At 40.3% G+C, this 19,237-nt stretch overlaps 1 protein-coding gene across 7 annotated transcripts in view; it reads right to left on the bottom strand.

Annotated features, from left to right (window-relative positions):
* DMD (dystrophin) overlaps positions 1-19,237 on the bottom strand; it is a 730,751-nt gene that overhangs the window by 27,363 nt on the left and 684,151 nt on the right. For all 7 annotated transcript variants that reach the window (XM_075538193.1, XM_075538191.1, XM_075538194.1 and 4 more), the window contains 2 exons: positions 3,734-3,977; positions 3,188-3,311 (listed from right to left, as the gene is read on the bottom strand). In XM_075538193.1, coding sequence (XP_075394308.1) covers positions 3,188-3,311; positions 3,734-3,977 — 368 coding nt within the window. The remainder of the gene's footprint in view (positions 1-3,187; positions 3,312-3,733; positions 3,978-19,237) is intronic.

The following is a 19,237-nucleotide window of genomic DNA, read 5'->3' on the forward strand; positions in this document are numbered from 1 at the left end:
GCCTCTTCACCAGTCTTGACAGGCCTAAATAATGAATGCTTCTAAGCACCCAGGGCCCCGAATCTCCCTGCTAACATATGCGACTTAGTTTCACATGCTTTACTTACTTCAAAACGAGTGTGAGAGTGAAAACCCTGAAGGAGAAATAACAACAGTGGCCCTAAAGCTCAGTTATTTGGAGAATTCAGAGATTTTTCAAAGCTGTGTAATATTTTTTCATATACTGCACTAGCATTGACAATCCAAACAGCCCGTTAGCTGGATTCCGATCTCATGTGGAGAAAGAGAATCTGATATGGAGATTGTCCTAAATCAATGAGGTCTGGGAAACCAGCCCTGGACATATCCCCTTTCTCTTCCAAAGGCTGAAAAGCTGGCTTTTCTTAGGAGGTTTCTCTTCTCTGGAGGATACGATGTGAATTTTGCCCACCTCTCCAAATTCTTCACAGAAAGGTATCTCTCCCCAGAACCTTTATCCACCTTGCTCAACATTTTTATTCATTCCCAGCCGTATCACCAGAGGGGGCCTCACCATCCTGCTGATGGGCTGGACACCCCCGGCCTTCTGAAGCCCATTGCCTGTGGCCCTCGCGCTCAATGATCTCCATGTACTGTCCTGACCAGCTCGCCAGTTGGCTATATTTGAATAGGCATCACTTAAAGATATTTTACTTCCCAGGGAGGGAATGAATCAACCAAGGTACAGTAGAGCACTAATGGGTCACGCGATATACCTCTGATCCCTTGAAGCCTCCTCACCCCTGTACCCCCCGCTATCATGGCCCAGCGCCACTTCCCAATCTAGACTAGACGGGAGCATACACATAGGTAGAGGCAAGAGATAAAATTCACAACACATAGAACCCAGGAACAGGAATGGGAATAGAGATACCAAAATGTTAAGGGGAAGCGGAGGGGAGGTGGGGAGGGAGGGGGGCCCCGATTACAATGAATGGCACATAACCACATACATCTATCCAGAGAGAAGAACAACAGAAACCAGAGCGAAAGGGAGACAGCGGTTGGTGTGAGATTTGAAAATAATTAAGAATCTACAATCTATCAAGGGACGAGGAAGGCTCGGAGCAAGGGGAGAGGACCTGATCCCATTGGAAAGTAAATATCTAGAAAAGAGTGATGAAATATATGTACTAATATGTTGAATACAATTGATGTATGGATTGTCACAAGAGTTCTAAGAGTCCCCAATAAAATTATACAATATATTTATATATAAGCTTCCATGATGTCCAACTTTTTAGTTTTCCTGACCGAATCTCCCACCATACAACTCGCTTGCATCTTTGAACAGTCCCCTTGCTTCCATGAATTCTTTTAAGCAATTTGATGCTCTTTATTAGACTTTCATGAAAACGTTTAAACATTATTAACTGCTCAACACACCATGGTACCAGGCCATTAGCCTTTGTGTGTGATGAACCAAGTGTTCGGAGCTCGCTTCCTTCCGGTGCCTTTTCCTGTCTGTGCGGGCACCTTGCTAGGGCCAAGCATGACGAGGTTAAGCCCCAGGGCAAAGGAAGCATCGATGTGGAGCTGACTCACGCTGAGCCTTATGTTTCCGGTGACCCTTGTAAAGCCTCCTGTTGCTTAGCAACAGGAAGAACCCGTGAGCAGAAAGGGCAGCCCCTTGCGTGAATAGTTTAACAATGGCGCCATGACCATGGTATGGCGAATACCTTACTAAATTTGACCTTTTCAAAAATCATTTCTGCCTCACCAATTCCTGCCTTTTGGGAACTGAGTCCTAGGGAGCAAACCCTGCTCACAGGTTGCATTAAACTATGTTGACTGTTAACTCACACAAATTCATCTTGCTTTTAGCTACGCCCTTATTGTTATTTGGTAACAGGGCCTTCACTTTCCTCAAGCTTCACGGCCTTCACTTTCCTCAAGATTACACGGCCTTTCACATTAGTGAAAAGACAGTAAGAGAAACCCCTGAAGTGGGAAGCAACCTCTGTCACCGAGTTCCCTTCTTTTGGCCGAAGCTGATTTCTCACAAGTGGACAATGAGAGCATTTACAGTGATCTAATGAGTTGGAATGTGTTTACATGTTCCTTGCAACATCTTCAGCTTTGGATTTTCCCTCCACCTCTTCCGACTCCTCGATTCCTCTGCAGCTCAGCCGTACAGACGTGTTCCCCAAGCTTCTACGTCTAAGAGCCTTTGTTGTCTTATTTCTCATCTCCTTCAGCTATCAATTCTAGGGCCTTCACTTTGAATTTCTCTAGCTTGTCGTCTTAGACCAATTGCAGGCCTGTATCTTTTTCTTTCTGCTAGGCATGAAAGAGCTACCAATTTTCTCAAACACCATACACACACCAGGAAACTGTACCACTAGCTTCTTTTAACTCTATCCTCTCCTCTCATTTCCTTCGCTCACATCATCCAACCCTTACTCACCCAGGTCCTGAGGGCACTATATTGATATAATAATCTCACAGCCATCTCTTCCTATCCCATGACTTACTACCCTAAAGCGAAGGTCCTCAGAAAGTACACACTTTAACCTTTAGAAATGCCGGTATATTACCTGATCCTTCTACCTACATAAGTTCTCCTTTGGGGCAGGCACAGATGCCAGAATACATCTTTTAAGAAAGTCCCTGGCCCCCTCCACAGCTATTTCTCATCTCATGTACGATCTGCAACGGCCACCTTCATTGACACCTACCCAAACGACTCAACATCTCTGTGCAATATTCAGGTCATGATAGTGTAATCAGATCTTCCTCTATCAGCATATTCTCCTCCACCTCTTGTCTGTATCTTCTAGTAAATTGGACTCTGAGCTGTTGCCCACCCGCAGCATGAGCTTCTCATCTTAACACCTTTGTGCTCATGGGTTCTTATTTTAGGTACACTTGATCCTGACCTCCATCTTCCGGAATCCTTCACAAATAACAATTCATCATAAAGTCCCCTCTGGGCTCGGCCGCAAATAAAACTTGAACATCCCTCTGTCTTATTTTGAATAGTTGAATGACTGGCTCTTTGATGGGTAGGATATATCATTTACTTGGTACTCCCCAAAGTATGTATGACATTGCTTTGTCCACAACTTGTATTAGATCTGTTAGTTGATGATTTGGAACTGTGAGCAAATATTTTACCATTTTCAAATCTTAAGAGACATTAAGATCTAGGTGTAGCTAACTTACTTACCCATGGATTCGGAAGTTTGACTGCCAACCACCCGAAGCAGCATAGGCTGGCTGCTGTCTGACCTCTGTAGAGAGGTTGAAGGAGAGGACACCGTGGTACCATTCACCTTGGCCTCTGCCTGGGGCTAAGGCATCCAAAAGAAAACAGAATTATTTTTCATAGTAAACACACACACACACACATAAACTATGATAAGCACTCTTGACTCTCTTCAATTTGGACCTTTCTCAATCATAAATGAGAGTTCTAGTTCAAGAGATTAAATTCACACTAGCAGACCCTCATGAGCAACTTTTTTTTCAATAAGTGATTCCAATTGGTTAAATAAAACGCGTTCGACAGAAAGTCCTGAAGAAATATGAAAAGGCACAATTGTTATTCTTCCTCTCTTTCTATCCCTTGCTACGCTGCTGGCACTCTGGTAGGCACAGAGCAAATGCTCAACCCACTGATGCTGGCTGCACTTAGAACAAGGCCTCTGAGGTTTCCGTTAGACTCTTGTTCTACAGGGCAATGAGTTCTAGGTTAGAGAGATGGGGGCCTCACTTGTTCCAGCAGCTGTCTTAGTCTATGGAGCTGTGACTCAAGTTGTTTATTGTGATCCTCCAGGATTTGCATCCTGGCTTCCAGACGGCCTTTGTGCTGGCGCAGAAGTTTGGCCTCGGCAATGAGTTCCGCATCCCTGGGGCTTTGCGGTGAAGTGGGCATCATTTCAGGAGGGGATGGCAGTGGGGACAGGCCTTTATGTTCATGCTGCTGTTTCAGACGATCATATTCTGCTTGCAGGTTCCTGTTTGCATTGGTATCAAAGAAGAAAAATGGGGGGAGGGGGGAGAAAGTGACTTGAATGCCGTTTATCAATTTCATCAAACATGGTAGATAGATGTTTCTGACCACCACCAAACACAACAGCAAGCAAGAGAGAGGCACTTAATGAGTGATTTTTATGATGACAATCTTACCAATGCTAAAAGAACAAAAGAAAATTGGAAGCATTTGCCTGGTGTGTGATGAGAGCTGCTTTTCAATGTTGTGTGTTATACCACAAGCCTCGTGCTCTGATAAATATACAGCAAAGAATTTGGATCCTTTAGTAAATACGACTCTATGGCATGGTGTTAAAGTTTGTACCTCTAGCGATGTTTTGGTTTGCTTAAAATGCCGTCAAACATTTTCAAGGGAAATGTATAAGTAATAGTAAGCGTATACTCATGAATCTGCCACCCTGCATCGAGATATTTTGGATAAATAAAATGTAGGAGCTAAAGTTGAAAGTAACCCCAGGCACCCTTTTCAATGTTTCACTCCCTCCTCACCAGGGTCCCCAAGGAGATGATGCCAGATTGAATTCCATGTACAACATGACCATGAGTGTACTACCAACATTAGGTTGAACTTAATGAAGATGCTGACACTTGACTGGTTTTACCCAAAAAGAAAAGGAAGAAGGTCATTTCATGTAATTCAATCTTATAGCATTATGTTGCATGCTCTTAAACTTGACGTTTAAGAATTTTATGCATTAGTGTGTACATACCCGTCTAAGAGTTGCTTTTGCCGTCAATATTGTTTGGAGATTTATCCATGTTGATACACAACAAATAGATCATGATGTTAAGCTCTGTAAGGTATTATTATGCTTGAATACGCCAACAACATTCTACTATGATTGGACATTTCGATCTCCACAACTTCGCACTATTATATAAAATGACGTGATGAGCTCCCTTTTTATTTGTTGCCCTGGATACCTGATTAATATATCTAAATGTGGAATTGCTGGGTCCTAGCAACATCTTCACCACTGCTATCTGTTCCAAATTGTTCTTCTTAGTGGTTTTAACAATTTACTGTCACGAGAATGTATGAGAATCAATCTGATGTGTGTATTCTACTTAGCAGTGCCCTGATTATGGGTGAGGCTAAATTTCTTTACAAGCTAATTGGCTTTTCTTAATACTTTTGTCCAGTTCCCCACTGGACTGTCCTTTTTCTGATTACGTTGAAAGTCGTGGTTATATCCTAGCTACTTGTTCTTTGCCAGGTATGCGGTGGTAGAGATTAACTTCTACTCTTACTGCATGTCATCCTTACCTTTGTGGTATTCTGTTGTATTAAAGTTTTACATGTCAATGCAATCTTTCACATTTTCATGAAATTATATCTTGTTTAGGAAATCATCCATATGCCTACATTTTAGAGGTTCAAATCCTGTTTTCAACATTTAGAGCTGGGATGCACCCAGAATCTATTTTTGTGCTTGGTGTGAAGGTAGTAACTAATTTTATATCCCTTCGCCATGGATAGCAGAGTCCTGGTGTTTTAGTGGTTACACGTTAGGCTGTGATCTGCATGGTTGCCAGTTCGAAATCACCAGCAGCTCCACAGTTACAGTCTTGGAAACCCACTTGGGGGGGGTGGGGAGGGCGGGGACACAGGGAGTCTCAATGAGTAAGCACCATTTAAATATTTTGTCTACTTAATCTCTTTAGTGTATATTTCTAATTTAATTGCATTTTAGTCTGAGAACATCTGTAAAATATTGATACTTAGAGAAACTGTTCAATATTTCTCTTTGCAACTAGTTCATGATCATTTTCTGTCAATGTAAACAAATACTTGAGAAAACAATGAGTTTGTAGCCATTTGAAAGGTGAAAGCTCTGAAGACACACTTAGATTGTACTAGTTAATTTTTTTCCCTCAAACTGCCCATAGCCTTGCTAATTTTTTCCCTCGCAGCTATCAATTTTGGTTAGAGGAGTGTTAAACTAGAATTATGGATTTGCTAGTTTCTCCTTTTACCTGTCTTTCTTTGCTTGATATTACATTTTGAATCTATGTTGTTAGACTCATTCGTGGCCTGCAATTGCTCATGATAGGTTCTTTTATAATGAAGCATACCATTGTCTTTTTACAAATGTCTAACTCGCACGTATTTTGTTTGGCCGAAATATTTCTATGAGACTCCACTTTCACTGGATTCCATGTGTTGGTGTCAAAGGGAATAGAAACAGTGCTAAGTGCTGCGAGATTTTCTGGGATGACAGTTACAATACTTGATACTCCGTTACTGATGAAAACTCTTTACACCTTTTCTTCCATTTATGAGAAAAACCCAAACAAGGTGACTCATTTCTTTTGTTCACAAACTATATTTCACCGGGTGAGAGTTCCTACTCATGAATGTGAGTGATTTCTACCTATGAAAGAAGAGTTTCCATTTGTCCAGAGTGATGAAGGAAATAAGATCAACTCGTGACCAGATTTCCTATCAGGAAAAATGTTTCTCTTGCTGCGCACCTGAAATAAATTTTGTTCAGTGGGTGATATGTCTTCCAAAATGCTCAGTTCTAAACCGTTGGTTCTCCCCCTTGAAGCAGAAATCCAAGCTATATCTACTCTTGTTTTTGTAATTCTACCTTGTACCTAAATTTGACAAGCTTTCTAGAAAGGTGTTTAAAGTAATGCAGGTCATTGACCCATGGCCCTGAATGGGACAGCACCGGAGACACAGCGTGGGAATTGCACCTGACCTGATCCCACCACACCGAGGCAAAGCACTGGGGGAGTGCAGCGGAACAGCAAGGGAATGGAGCGGCAAGGTCCCCAGGGAATGCTGAAGGTGGACTTTGGGGCCAGGGCATGGTGCCCCAACAGACTGGACTGGAAAACACTTCTAAAGGCCAATACACGATCCGTGAACTAACTACAAGCTTTTCTTTCTTGTTGTGTTTTGTTTTGTTCTTTGTCAGTGGTTTGTTGTTGTTTTGCTGTGTACTGTTGCTTGGTTTTGCTCTGTCTTGTTTTTGTGCATGTTATTATCTCTGCAGGTCTGTCTAAATAAGATAGGCTAGATGAACTATCTGGAGGAAAAGCAACGGGACCGAGAGTTCCGGGGGGACTTGGGATAGGGGGAGATGGGTGGTAAGGAAGTGATGTTAACAAACCCAGGGACAAGGGAAGAACAAGCTATCCAAATTGGTGGTGAGGTGGGTGTGGCAGGCCTGGTAGGGAATGATCAAGGGTAATGTAACAAAGAGATACAGCTGAAACCCAGGTGGAGATGAAGCATGATAGATAGTGGGACAGGAGGAAAGTCAAGGGAAATAGAGGAAAGAGCTTGGAGGCAAAGGGCATTTATAGAGGTCTAGACAAAGACATGTACATATGCAACTATATATATGAGGATGAGAAAATAGATCTATGTGCTTATATTTATAGGTTTAGTATTATGGTGGCCGAAGGACATTGGGCCTCTACTCAAGTACTCCCTCAATGCATGAATACTTTCTTCTTTTAAATTGGCATTCTATGATGCTGACCCTTCTGACACAACCGCTGAAGACAAAGCGGGAGAACAATAAAATGTGGTGAAGAAAACTGATGGTGCCTGGCTATCAAAAGAGATAGCGTCTGGGGTCTTAAAGGCTTGAAGATAAACAAGCGGCCATCTAGCTCAGAAGCAACAAAGCCCACATGGAAGAACACATCAGCTTGTGTGATCATGTGGTTCCAAAAGGATCAGTTATGAGGCATCAAAAAAAACCAAAAAAAATATATCATTTATCATTGGGTGCACACCTCCATGATACGATCCCTGAGGGCAAATGGGTGCAGAAGAAAATGTGGCAAAGAAAGCTGATGGTGCCCGGCTATCCAAAGAGATAGCATCTGGGTTCTTAAAGGCTTGAAGATGAACAAGCGGCCATCTAGCTTAGAAGCAACAAAGCCCACATGGAAGAAGCACACCAGCCTGAGCGATCACAAGGTGTCGAAGGAAGGGATCAGTTATAAGGCATCATCAGAAAAAAATCTTAGTGAATGAAGGGGGAAGTGCAGAGTGGAGACCCAAAGCCCATTTGTCAACCACTGGAGATCCCCCTTGCAGAGGGGTCTAGGGGAGGAGATGAGTCAGTCAGGGTGCAAGGTAGCACCGATGAAGAATACAGCTTTCCTCCAGTTCCTAAAAGCTTCCACCCCCCATCTATCATGATCCGAATTCCACCTTGCAAGTCTGGATAGAGTAGAGGATGTACTCTGGTGCAGATAGGAGCTGGAGGCACAGGGAATCCAGGGCGGATTATACCTCCAGGACCAGGGGTGTGAGTGGCGATACTGGGAGGGTAGAGGGTGAGTGGGTTGGAAAGAGGGAACCGATTACAAGGATCTACTACATGTGACCTCCTCCCTGGGGGATGGACAACAGAAAAGGGGGTGAAGGGAGACGTGGGGCAGGGCAAGATATGACAACATAATAATTTATAAATTATCAAGGGCTCATGGGGGAGGGGGAGCGGGGAGGGAGGGGAAAAAAGAGGACCTGATGCAAAGGGCTTACGTGGAGAGCAAATGCTTTGAAATTGATGAGGGCAAAGAATGTACAGATGTGCTTTACACAATTGATATATATATATGTGGATTGTGATAAGAGTTGTATGAGTCCCTAATAAAATGTTTAAAAAAATAAATCAAGTAATGCAGGAAAGTAATGTACGCTTCTTTTAAACTACAGGGATGGAATCATCCCTTATCTGTACTGAGTGGAATCTCCTCCCTGTATTGATAACAGTAGGACCTACTATCAATCTTCAAGGATAGTTGTATGTGAAGTTTGTTTCCTTATCAATCTGCTTTGACAAAGCAGTGATTAGAAGATATTTAGTAAAGCAAGTTTACCCTTAACCAGACTCTGCACACCAGTCTTCCTTGTGTAGAGCTATGTCGTCCACTGTAATTCAATCCAATTTCTGCCCACTTAACTGGCAGTCAGCTACATGTTTCTGTGAAGATACAGTATTCAAAGGTCACAGTTTCCTTTGATAAGAAATACCTCCTAGTTTTGCCTTGTCACAGGTCAGACTCACTACCATCGAGTCGATTCCATTTCACATAAGCTAAAAGCAATGATCCAAAGGCAGTGTGCTTTCATTTAGGTCACAGCCAAGATGTGTCCTTCCACCAGATTGGGTTATCCTTGATGGTCCCTTTGAAAACATGGATTTTGGACATGGACTTTAGGACACTACAACTGGAAAGCAATTGCTGTCTTCCCAACAGTTTTCCATAAATGTCCTGATAGGAAACTTACCACTCTGTACTCTCTACTCATCAAGTCTATTCCAACTCATCGCAACCCGACAGGATGGGTAGAACCACCCCCGCGGGTTTCCAAGACTAAGTCCTTATGGGAATAGAAAGCCAGGTCTTTCTCCCGAGGAGCAGCTAGCTGTTTCAAATGGCTAGCCTTGAGGTTAGCAGCCCTAGCATGATCTATTTAGGTACATTGATCTTTGGGGTCCAGTTCTCCAGAACAGTTAGTATATTCAACGCATTCAATTTCTATTTTTGTGTTTTGTAGTGCAAAACAGTAATGGTTCATTTTGATCAGCCAAGACTTCTCAAAACTTAGCTGCAAACAATAACAATTGCTATGCGTTGACCTTTCTTGCTTCCCAGATATTTGAGATTTCTCTTGGGAAACCATTTAAAAAAAATTTTTTAAAGGATCAGAGCCTTCAAGTCTGGAAGATTCTCAGCAATTATACTATCATTTGTCTGCCAGTCCGTCCCATTCTCTACCTCTAAAACCCTCACGAAATATAGTTTAGAAACTTTATGGTCAATTTTCCTCCTTTCTTAAATGGATCATTTAAATTTCTTACCCTTTTCCCCTCCGTGCTGTGTCTGCAAGTTCTGCTCATCATTGTCAAATGTCCTTCTGTTCTCTAACGAGGTCCAGTCTGGAGTTCATCTTTCCAAGTTGAAACTTTAATAACTACAGTGTTCATCTCTAAGGATGGATTTTTTTCCCAGAGCCATCTGCTCCTTTACCATTTCAGATTGTTAGTTTTTGAGAATTGAGTTAATGTTATTCCTTTATTCATGTCTTTGAGCATCCTAAATATACTTTCAAACAATCTTCATTGTAGTATCCTCATTTTCTTTTCATTCACACTTAATTCATCTTTTGATTGCTAACACTTGAGGGGCTGTCTTTCTACTTTAAGACTTTTGAATTTGATTTAAAAACACATTTTTAAAAGAATGCATGTGCATTGTCTACCCTATTTTTCGTGAGTGTTTTCTTTGCATTTGCCTCTACTTATGAATTCATTTCTCTCTGTTCAGTGGCTTTGTGGTGTTCCTATTTACTACTCAGGGACCTACGGTGGTGGTGTTACGTACTGTCCAGTGAATTCAGACTCATAGTGACCTGATGTACAAGAGAAAAAAGTCACTGCTCAATTCTGCACCATCCTTACAATTGTTAGGTTGTAGCCCATTATTGCAGTCATTTTTTCAATCCATCTTGTTCAGGGAAGTTTCCAGCTAGATCTGACATTGCTACTGTGCAGTTTTTTCACTGAAGATGTGCAGATATTTTTTCACCAGGCAGTAAGCAGGTGAAGCCCATTCCTGAGTTCAAGGCTGAGTTCGATGGATGCTCCTTTCCCAAAAGCACTCGTCACCCTCAAGCTCTGGCAGTTAGGTTCAAGGGTGGGTATAAACTATAGCCTCTTGTAGCAATTAGCGTAGTTCCTTTGAATTTTTCTTTCGAAGATGTTTTTCTCCAGGTGAGTATATCATCATGGTAGATTTTTGTGAAGATGTTATTTAGATTTTTTTTTCCAGAAATGATCAGTAAGGTCACCACTGTCTCAAGGTGAGTAGTTTTAATGCTTAATCTGAAGTTCACAAACTGGGCATTTTAATCCTCGGTTGTCAATTTGAAATGGACTGGTATATATTTTACTTTCTGAAAGTTATGTGTGTATATCTCACCCTACTGCTTCTGTAATTGTTAGAAGGTAGTCATGGAATGATTCCAACACAGATGACTATATGTCAGCGATCAGATGACGGCTCCATGGAGAATCAGTTTACATTCTTGATTATCTTGTAAATTACATTTCTCTGGTAGCTCCCTAAAGAACATTCATTAAAATTCATTGCACAAGGCTGCTGTCACTACAATTTCTTCCCACAGCCACTCATCTTACAAGTCTCCCATCTAAGATGCATCACTTATTCTCTGCAGGTGAAAAATCTCTCTATTCTGCAACTGCGTAGACAGGATTGACTCTATGGCATCATATATAAATTTGGTTTTGCAGATATAAATTGCTTTCTAAAAATGTTTTCCAACCAACACACATGAGATGTGGGTCAAACTGGCAAGCCTTGATTCGTGAAGCCCACCACTGAAAACATGAAAGCAACTGGGCCAGAAAAAATAATGTACGACAAAGAACATTACTGTGATCATGGTATAATTCCTAATTTACAGAGCTCAAGTGATTTTGAGGTATATAACCTACACTTTAAAAGGAATGAAATCATAGTATAAGGAGAATTCTGAAATAAAAAACAAAAGGTCACTTCCCAGTGACCAATGCCTTCTTCAAACAGGTTTATATAATAAAAGTTACACCAAGGCACCTGCACAGATAGAAGGTCTACTACATATAGTGAGACCAGCAACAAAGGTGTGCAGAACAGGCCTGCAGAAATCCAACTGTACCCTCCTAACATATTAAAAGCAGCTACATCCGATTCACCCATTGAAAGTTTAGCCTAACAGTCAAGCCTATAGAAGTCTTCTGGCCAGTATACATCTAGCAAATGAGCCATTTCTGCTTGAAACACACACACACACACACACACACACACACACTGCAAGCATGATTAAAAACCAGAAATTGCACAGAACCTTTTTAATTACACTAAATATATTTAAAGCTATGTGGTAAATTGTTATCAAACAAATTGTCAAAAGTACCTCTGCATTCGGTGGTAAAAGATATTAGTGTATCTTGGCACTCGGAGTTTGGATTCAGGAAAGACTCACTGAGTGGGAAGTAAGACATTTGCCTTAAGCAAAACAGTAAACAAAAACCAAAAACCTTAGGACCTTCCTCCTTGCACTCCCTCTCCTGCTCAGATTTCTCATCTTTTTCTCTTGGCATGCTTTCCCATTCAAGCACTCCGTGTCTGTAATTTCAACTTTGCCTACTGAAATTGTTCAGCATTCACCATTTGCATCTTTTAACCTTCACTGGACTTTTGCAGTATTGGGTCACTTCTTTCAGCAATTTCTACATTTGAAAAGAGATATCTTAACGTCTTATTTTTTAAAAGGTTTGTTGGATCAGGAGAAAAATGGAATATTTGATCTAACAACAACAGACCCTCCCACAACCCACCTCCCCAAACCAATACACTGTTTTTCTCTGCTGCATTTAGGAGCCCTGGTGGGATAGTGGTTATGTGTTGGGTATATGGTCGGCAGTTTGAAACCACCAGCAGCTCCGTCAGAGAAAGACTGGGCTTTTTATCCTGTGAACAGTTACAGACTGGGAAACCCACAGGGAGTTGCTAGCACTGGCTTGATGGCAGTGAGTTTGGTTTTTTGCCTACCTATGGTTGAGAAGGGAATTAGTGCAGGGTTTGAAAGCACAGTTTGGGAATCAGAAAGTCCTTGATTCATGCCTTGTCTTTGTCATTCGCTGAGGCTGGATAACTTCAAGCACTAATCCCAGTTGGACTATTAATGAGATAGTTTATATCATATGCATAAAACTGTCTTAGAACCATGTGCAGCCTATATTAAGTGTTCAATAATTTCTGGTTATTGTTATTATTTTTACTTCTTACTCTCAGTATTCTGTATTTTATAGACTTGAAAGCTTAGGGGATGGTAAAATTTTCCCATCAAAAGAAAGCACTTTGATTATGTGAAGTGAAAGCAACATATGAAAACTTACTGAGTTTGACAGAAAACACAGAGTGCATAGAAAACTCATTCATCACTTAATATTTACTCTCATCATATATAATTTTAGCCCTCCCCCAAAGATTATATCAACCCCAGAATTTGAGAATAAATGTATATAGTCCATTATCTGTGATATCATGAAGTTTATTATAAGTCAGCATCTGGGCACAGTGAAATCACTAAGGCTAAATTAATAGGATGAGAACTCCTTAGGTTTTCTTAAAATTTTCAGGCATGTGACAAAACTGTCAAATTATGTCCATAATTATGTCCATAATATACTGCTCCAATTATGATGTTTGGACCAAGTGTACAGGGGTAATGTATATAGATGTGCTCAGTTTTTTGGATATGGAATTGATATAACAACTAATATGTTGCTTGACTTTTAAGAGACAGAACCAGAAAATACTAATTGGCTTTCATGTATCTTTAACGATTGAGATATTTTCACACATTCTTAATCAAGAACAAATTAATATCTGCAGAATAAATATATTATTTAAAAGTTAAACACCCGAAGAGATGAGTTCATGAAAATTCTAACCACTATAAATGGAAACAAAGCAGACAGAAAAAAAAACAAGACAAAAAGGCAGCGAATAGTTTTCATCATTTGAAAGGGAAATGAAAATTAGAGAGGTTGTAGAAGTAGAAGAATTTTGGCTCCAGTGATAAAGAGTTGTTGGGGAAATGCGTTTCAATTTTTAGATAAATACAGCAAAATATACAACTATCTTTACTTAGGACCAAAGACATAACAGTCCTTAGAAGAAGCACAATTCTAAGCTTTTTATGACCTTTCTTGTGTCCCTCATTTGCAGTAATAATTTGCTTTGAATTCTCCAAATCAATTAATCTTGATGGCCTATTTTTCACTTCCTGATATGCATGGTTTTTCATATCTGATCCTACAGTGTCTTCTTTTTTTTTCAGTGTCTTCTATTACAATGACTGAAATGACAAAATTATTTCTTTAACATGTGCTCCAGTACTTGCACATGGACTTTCCTAGCATCACTACTGATAATAGCCAACAAGTGCAAATAGCCCAATGACCATCAACTGACAGAGGATAAACTAATTGTCATCTAGTCAAATAAAGACTATTACTCAGTCATAAAAATGAATGAAATTCTGCTACATGCTACAATTTAGATAAACCTAAAAAAGATTATGCCAAGTTAAAGAACCTAGACACAAAAAGTTACGTGTTGTCTGCTTCCATTTATAAAACATACAGAACAGGGAAAGCAATAAAGACAGAAAGTAGATTAGTGGTTGTCTAGGGTTTGGCGATGAGAGAAGAAATAGGGAGTAACTGTTAGTGGGTGTGGGGTTTCTTTTAGGGGGTGATGAAAATGTTCTGAAATGGATTGTGATGATTGCACAATTCTGTGAGTACACTGATAAATACAGAATTGTATACCTTAAATGGATGAATTGGGTAGTATGCGAATTATATCAATAAAGCTGTTATAAAAAAATAATTCCCAGAGTATTTCTGACAGTACAAAAAGTATTTCCCCAGTGAGAACAATAATTTTCTAATATTATCTCTTACTCTAGAAGAATCAAGATTTAGTCCATGCATATCAAAGAAAAAAAGTATGTACATGTCTGTAGCATTATTTATGTAGACACTTCAATATTTTCAGATGAGAAGTTTTGTTTTGTTTTTGGTCGAAATAAGCCTAAGTCTGGAGTAACTAAATAACAAATGTTTTTAGTCTAATGAAAAATGATACCATCCTTTAATAGATATATTAAGGGATCTAGGAAAAGAATAATATAATATGAAATGAGAAAAACATGAAAGAGTTGAAGATCAACCCCAAAATATCCATCAGGAAGCAAAGGAAAGTTTAAAGGGTATTCATCCATTCATTTATTCAGCACATACTTATGCATCTAAAATTATGGAGATACTATGTGGAAAACACTGCTCCCATCACCCCTGAGTAGCTTAAAGTGTGTGGGATATTATTTAGTTTCTCTACGGTAACAATCCTTAAAATAATTTTCTGATTTATGATCTCTGAAAATTATATATATATGTATAAACACACACCCTTTGAAATAATCACTTAGAGTCACTAGAAATTCTAGAAAAGGGATCATAGTTTTTTTTACAATAGGTAGTTAGCAGATCAAGTGGCAATGCAAAAAATTCAAATATAGGCAAAAATCAACTTTTAATTATTAAGAGCATAAAAATAAATAAAATTGGTATTTAGTCACGTAAAGAAGCCATACATCTATATAAGTAACTCACACCAAGGCCCATTGCTGACCGGGCTGATGCCCAACTTCCGTGAAGTACACAGGGAGGGAGCTTTTTGGTCGTCTCTTCCTGGGCAGACCATATACTCTCCTCAGGCTTCATCTTCTCTTAAATCAAGACCACTCCAAAGCCCATTACTTCTTAATATGAACTTCTTTTTCTAAACTCCAGACTTGCCTTTTCAACAGTCTCCTAAATGTCTATTAGCCATGGGCTCTGTGAACTGGAAATTGCTAAGTACCAACCTATATAACATAAACATATTGATCATTTTCATTCTCTCTAAAATTTCAGACCCAGAAAAGGAATCAGCTTCATTATGTAGCATTACAAGGGATCATATAGTAGTTATCTGTCTTGTGCAGGTATATCTAATCTTACCCGGAGATGGATGTTACACCTGTTATACCAGTACTCCTGTTATAAGATAGAGAAATAACTTTCCATGTGTTGATAATATTCACTTTTTAAAAATCACAATCCAGGAGTAGTCTCAAGGAACGATTAGCCTTTGCATCTAAGTACTTAGAAAGATTGAACAGTAACTTTGTGATAGAGCAAAAATGGCTACCTTTGGAAGACATCTTTCACAATTTTACTGGCTAGTCATTAAGAACTCCATATAGAAAGTTAATTTGCCCAAGTTGTTGATGTAACTTTGTTAGTGACTTGATTGGAAAGACTTTCTCATTGTCATGGGAGAATATGTAATACCCACCTCTATATTTTCCACACCAAATCAATGTGGCCGCTGGGACTTCTAGGGGCCATTGCTTAATTACTAGATGAGGGGTTCTCAACCTTCCTGATGCCACGACCCTTAATACAGTTCCTCATGTTGTGGTGACCCATCTGTGGGCGTATCTGCATGTGGGTGGACCCGCCTGGAAACGGATAGAGGAGCAGTGTCTCGGTCCCTAAGACCATCGGAAATGTGGTCTTACGAGACTCCTGTGGAAGGGACGTTTGACCCCCAAAGGGGTGGCGACCCACAGGTTGAGAACCACTGTACTGGCTCAATTCAAGTTACTTTGTAATAGAAATCTAGACTTCATTTGCAAACACCTTGTGATAGTTAAGGTTTATTGTGCCAACCAAGCCAATGAACACACGTGGGATTAATTGAAGGGCGGAGAGAAAAATGGTTCCGGGAAGCCTAGCTTTTCTGGCCTCTTGCTCTCTGATGGTTGGGTACAGCTGCCTTAGCTAGTTCCCTGCTTCAGCTGGCAAAGCTCATTTCCTGCAGTAACATCCCTGAGGAGAAGCCACTTGGATCTAACCTGATACAGCCCTGGGCGCTGGAGAAGTGGCGTGGAGATCCCTGCCAGTGCTGAGATGCTTACACGCTCACCGATTCAGCTTTCCTCCTGCAGTTGGCGTCAATGCATCTGTTTTTGTGAGTTTGAGGAGGGGTCTGTAGATCGGTGTCGGACATAGGGGTTAATGTTGAACTTATGGGCTTGGACTAGACTGGGTTGGGTTGCTTTCTTAATGTACATTTACCCTTTATTTAGAACTCTCTCTTATAAAATATGAGTGTCTGTGAATTTTGTTTCTCTATTCTACCCATACTAACACATACCTCTTCTAGCTACGTCCTCTATTGCCCCCCAAAAGACAATGGGTAGACTTGCTAACCATTGTTTTAGAAAGTCAGCCTCCTTGCCTTTTGTTCAAAGGTTTTCAACCTAATATAAGTCAGAATAATAAAAGGGAAATCTTCAGACTCTCAGAAAGGTTCATCTTAAATTGGAGTCTCTCTTGCTGTCATTGTTCTAATTAGAAAAAAAAAAAAAAAAAGCAAAACAACTGTTGGAATGTCTTAGGGACATGCTATCCATCCTCTCTTTCAGGCATCCTGAATTTTTTTATCTGGATTGCTTTCTCCTTGAAAGGTATCATGAATGTACAGTAGTACAATCTTGAATTTCTTTTACTAAATTCTGTCCATAGAACACTACAAATGGGCTTGAGGTCCTCTAACCATGAGCAACATACTAGAAAATACATTTTGGGCAACACTGACTTTTATCCTCAGAGAACTATAATAATGTTTGTGGTTTATCTTCTTAAGCTTTCCACCATTATCAAAGGTCAGTAGAAATAGCCACATGAAATTTCTTTGGGCTTTGTTTTTTTTGTTCGTTTGTTTAATGTAGATAAGCACACTAGTTAATGGATCACTTCCAATGTGACTGTAGTTTAGCGTCTGAATGCAGGCCCCGTTTCAGACTGGCCAGTTATAGCCAGTGTGCCTTCCCAGTCTGGAGCACAGAGTTCTCAGTCCGGAAACAAACAGCCTTTCCATCAAAGGGTTGTTCATAAGGATCAGAAAAGATCCTACATGTAACGGGGTATAATTCTTGTCCATAGAGCACACTCAAAGGATAGTTTTATTTAATTATTGTTTTTGCTGCTGTTATTATACAGAGCCAGAAGAACTGTAGCCCTTCCTTAGGTAATTTTGCATGTTTTTTCTCATCCCACATGAAAAGGGTTATTATGTTTACCTTTGCCCCTTGGCTGTAAGGAAGCTTGAATAAATTTGAAGCTCAACATATCAACTATGCTAATCTCTAAAATGTGAACTGATTTACTATTTATACAGTGGGAAACTGCTATGATTCCCCCGCACCCCCCCAAATCCAAGTTGGAAGAGAACAGATATAAAACCAATTGAAGAAAACACTAATACCCGCATGTCTTTGAGGATACAGAATTCAATAAAGTTCAATAGTGTTTTCTTTGCATTTTCTGTTTCCAATTAGTTGGTTTTTTCTGAGCACGTACATTATGTTGGCTTTGTTTAGTTCTTAAATCATTATTTCCTAGTTCTCCAATTTAAATATTTCTCACCCCCAGCAACTTCCCTCCTCCTTCTCCTCCGGCCACATTTATTCAGCGACCTTCCAGTTTCCATCCTTTCCTGACTCCCTTACGACGACACTAGACCCCAAAGGGATTTCCCTGTAGGAATCCACTCTCGGACTACCAGTCTCCATGGCTTCACGCTTCCAGTGGTTTTGCGCCATCTTTTCCTGCTCGCAACGCTGTCCTTGGTTCTAGGAGTAGTTTCCAAAGTGGGGATTGCCCCCCTCCTTGTGCTGAAGCGACCGAGGCAGAGCTGCAGAGCCCGCTTTCAACTGGATTACAGGCTGTAGAACAAATGTTTTCAATGCCAGAGGGCGCTAAGACTTTTCTTCCTTGAAAAAGAGGTGGTAGGCCAAATAAATTTGGGACTCTGTGGGCTGTAGGGTAAAGCCTAAACTCCATAGTATGATATATAAATCCTTTCCAACCATGGGTAAAATCTATCATTCCAGTCCCTACTCATATTCCCCTCATTCCACAATCTAGGTCACACACCTTAACTCAGTTCTCCATCAGTCTGGCAAACTCTTTCGCAATCTGCAAAATGATTCAGTCTGCAACCTTCAGCTCCCTTCGTGATGGTCTCTTCAATTTCTCAGCCTTTGTTGTAATTAGCTACCATCCTGCCCAATTAGCTTAATTAGGGGTTTATATTTTAATGCCATTTATTGAATTGTGAGTTCCATATGGCCAAGAACCCATTTTATTCATCTTTGTAGTCCCTGTCCTGACAGCTTTTAAAACGCATGAAGCGTTCAGTGACTGTCTGCTGAATGGAAAGGAATTGCATCTTTAGGCCTGGGATATAACTGAGGACACTGATGACCATGATCAATCCTACTGGTCAGATAATGGGATGCCCAAAGGGGCCCCGAGGATCCATAGAAGACGTAAAAAGGGAAATGGAATGGATTCGAAGAACACCAGCTTTTCTCTAGCTGTACTTGTAAAATTTGAATATTCTGTTCACCTGAAGGTGCTTGAGTTTTTCTGTGGAATGAAGAAGCAATCCTCATAAGGGTCCCATTTCCCATGGGGAAATAATAAGTACACTGGACAAAAATGGGAATTTTCTTTTGATTTCCAAGATTTCTGATTCTAAGATACATGGGGCCTTG

This window comes from Tenrec ecaudatus, chromosome X (genome assembly GCF_050624435.1).
Source record: "Tenrec ecaudatus isolate mTenEca1 chromosome X, mTenEca1.hap1, whole genome shotgun sequence".
Taxonomy (NCBI): domain Eukaryota; kingdom Metazoa; phylum Chordata; class Mammalia; order Afrosoricida; family Tenrecidae; genus Tenrec; species Tenrec ecaudatus.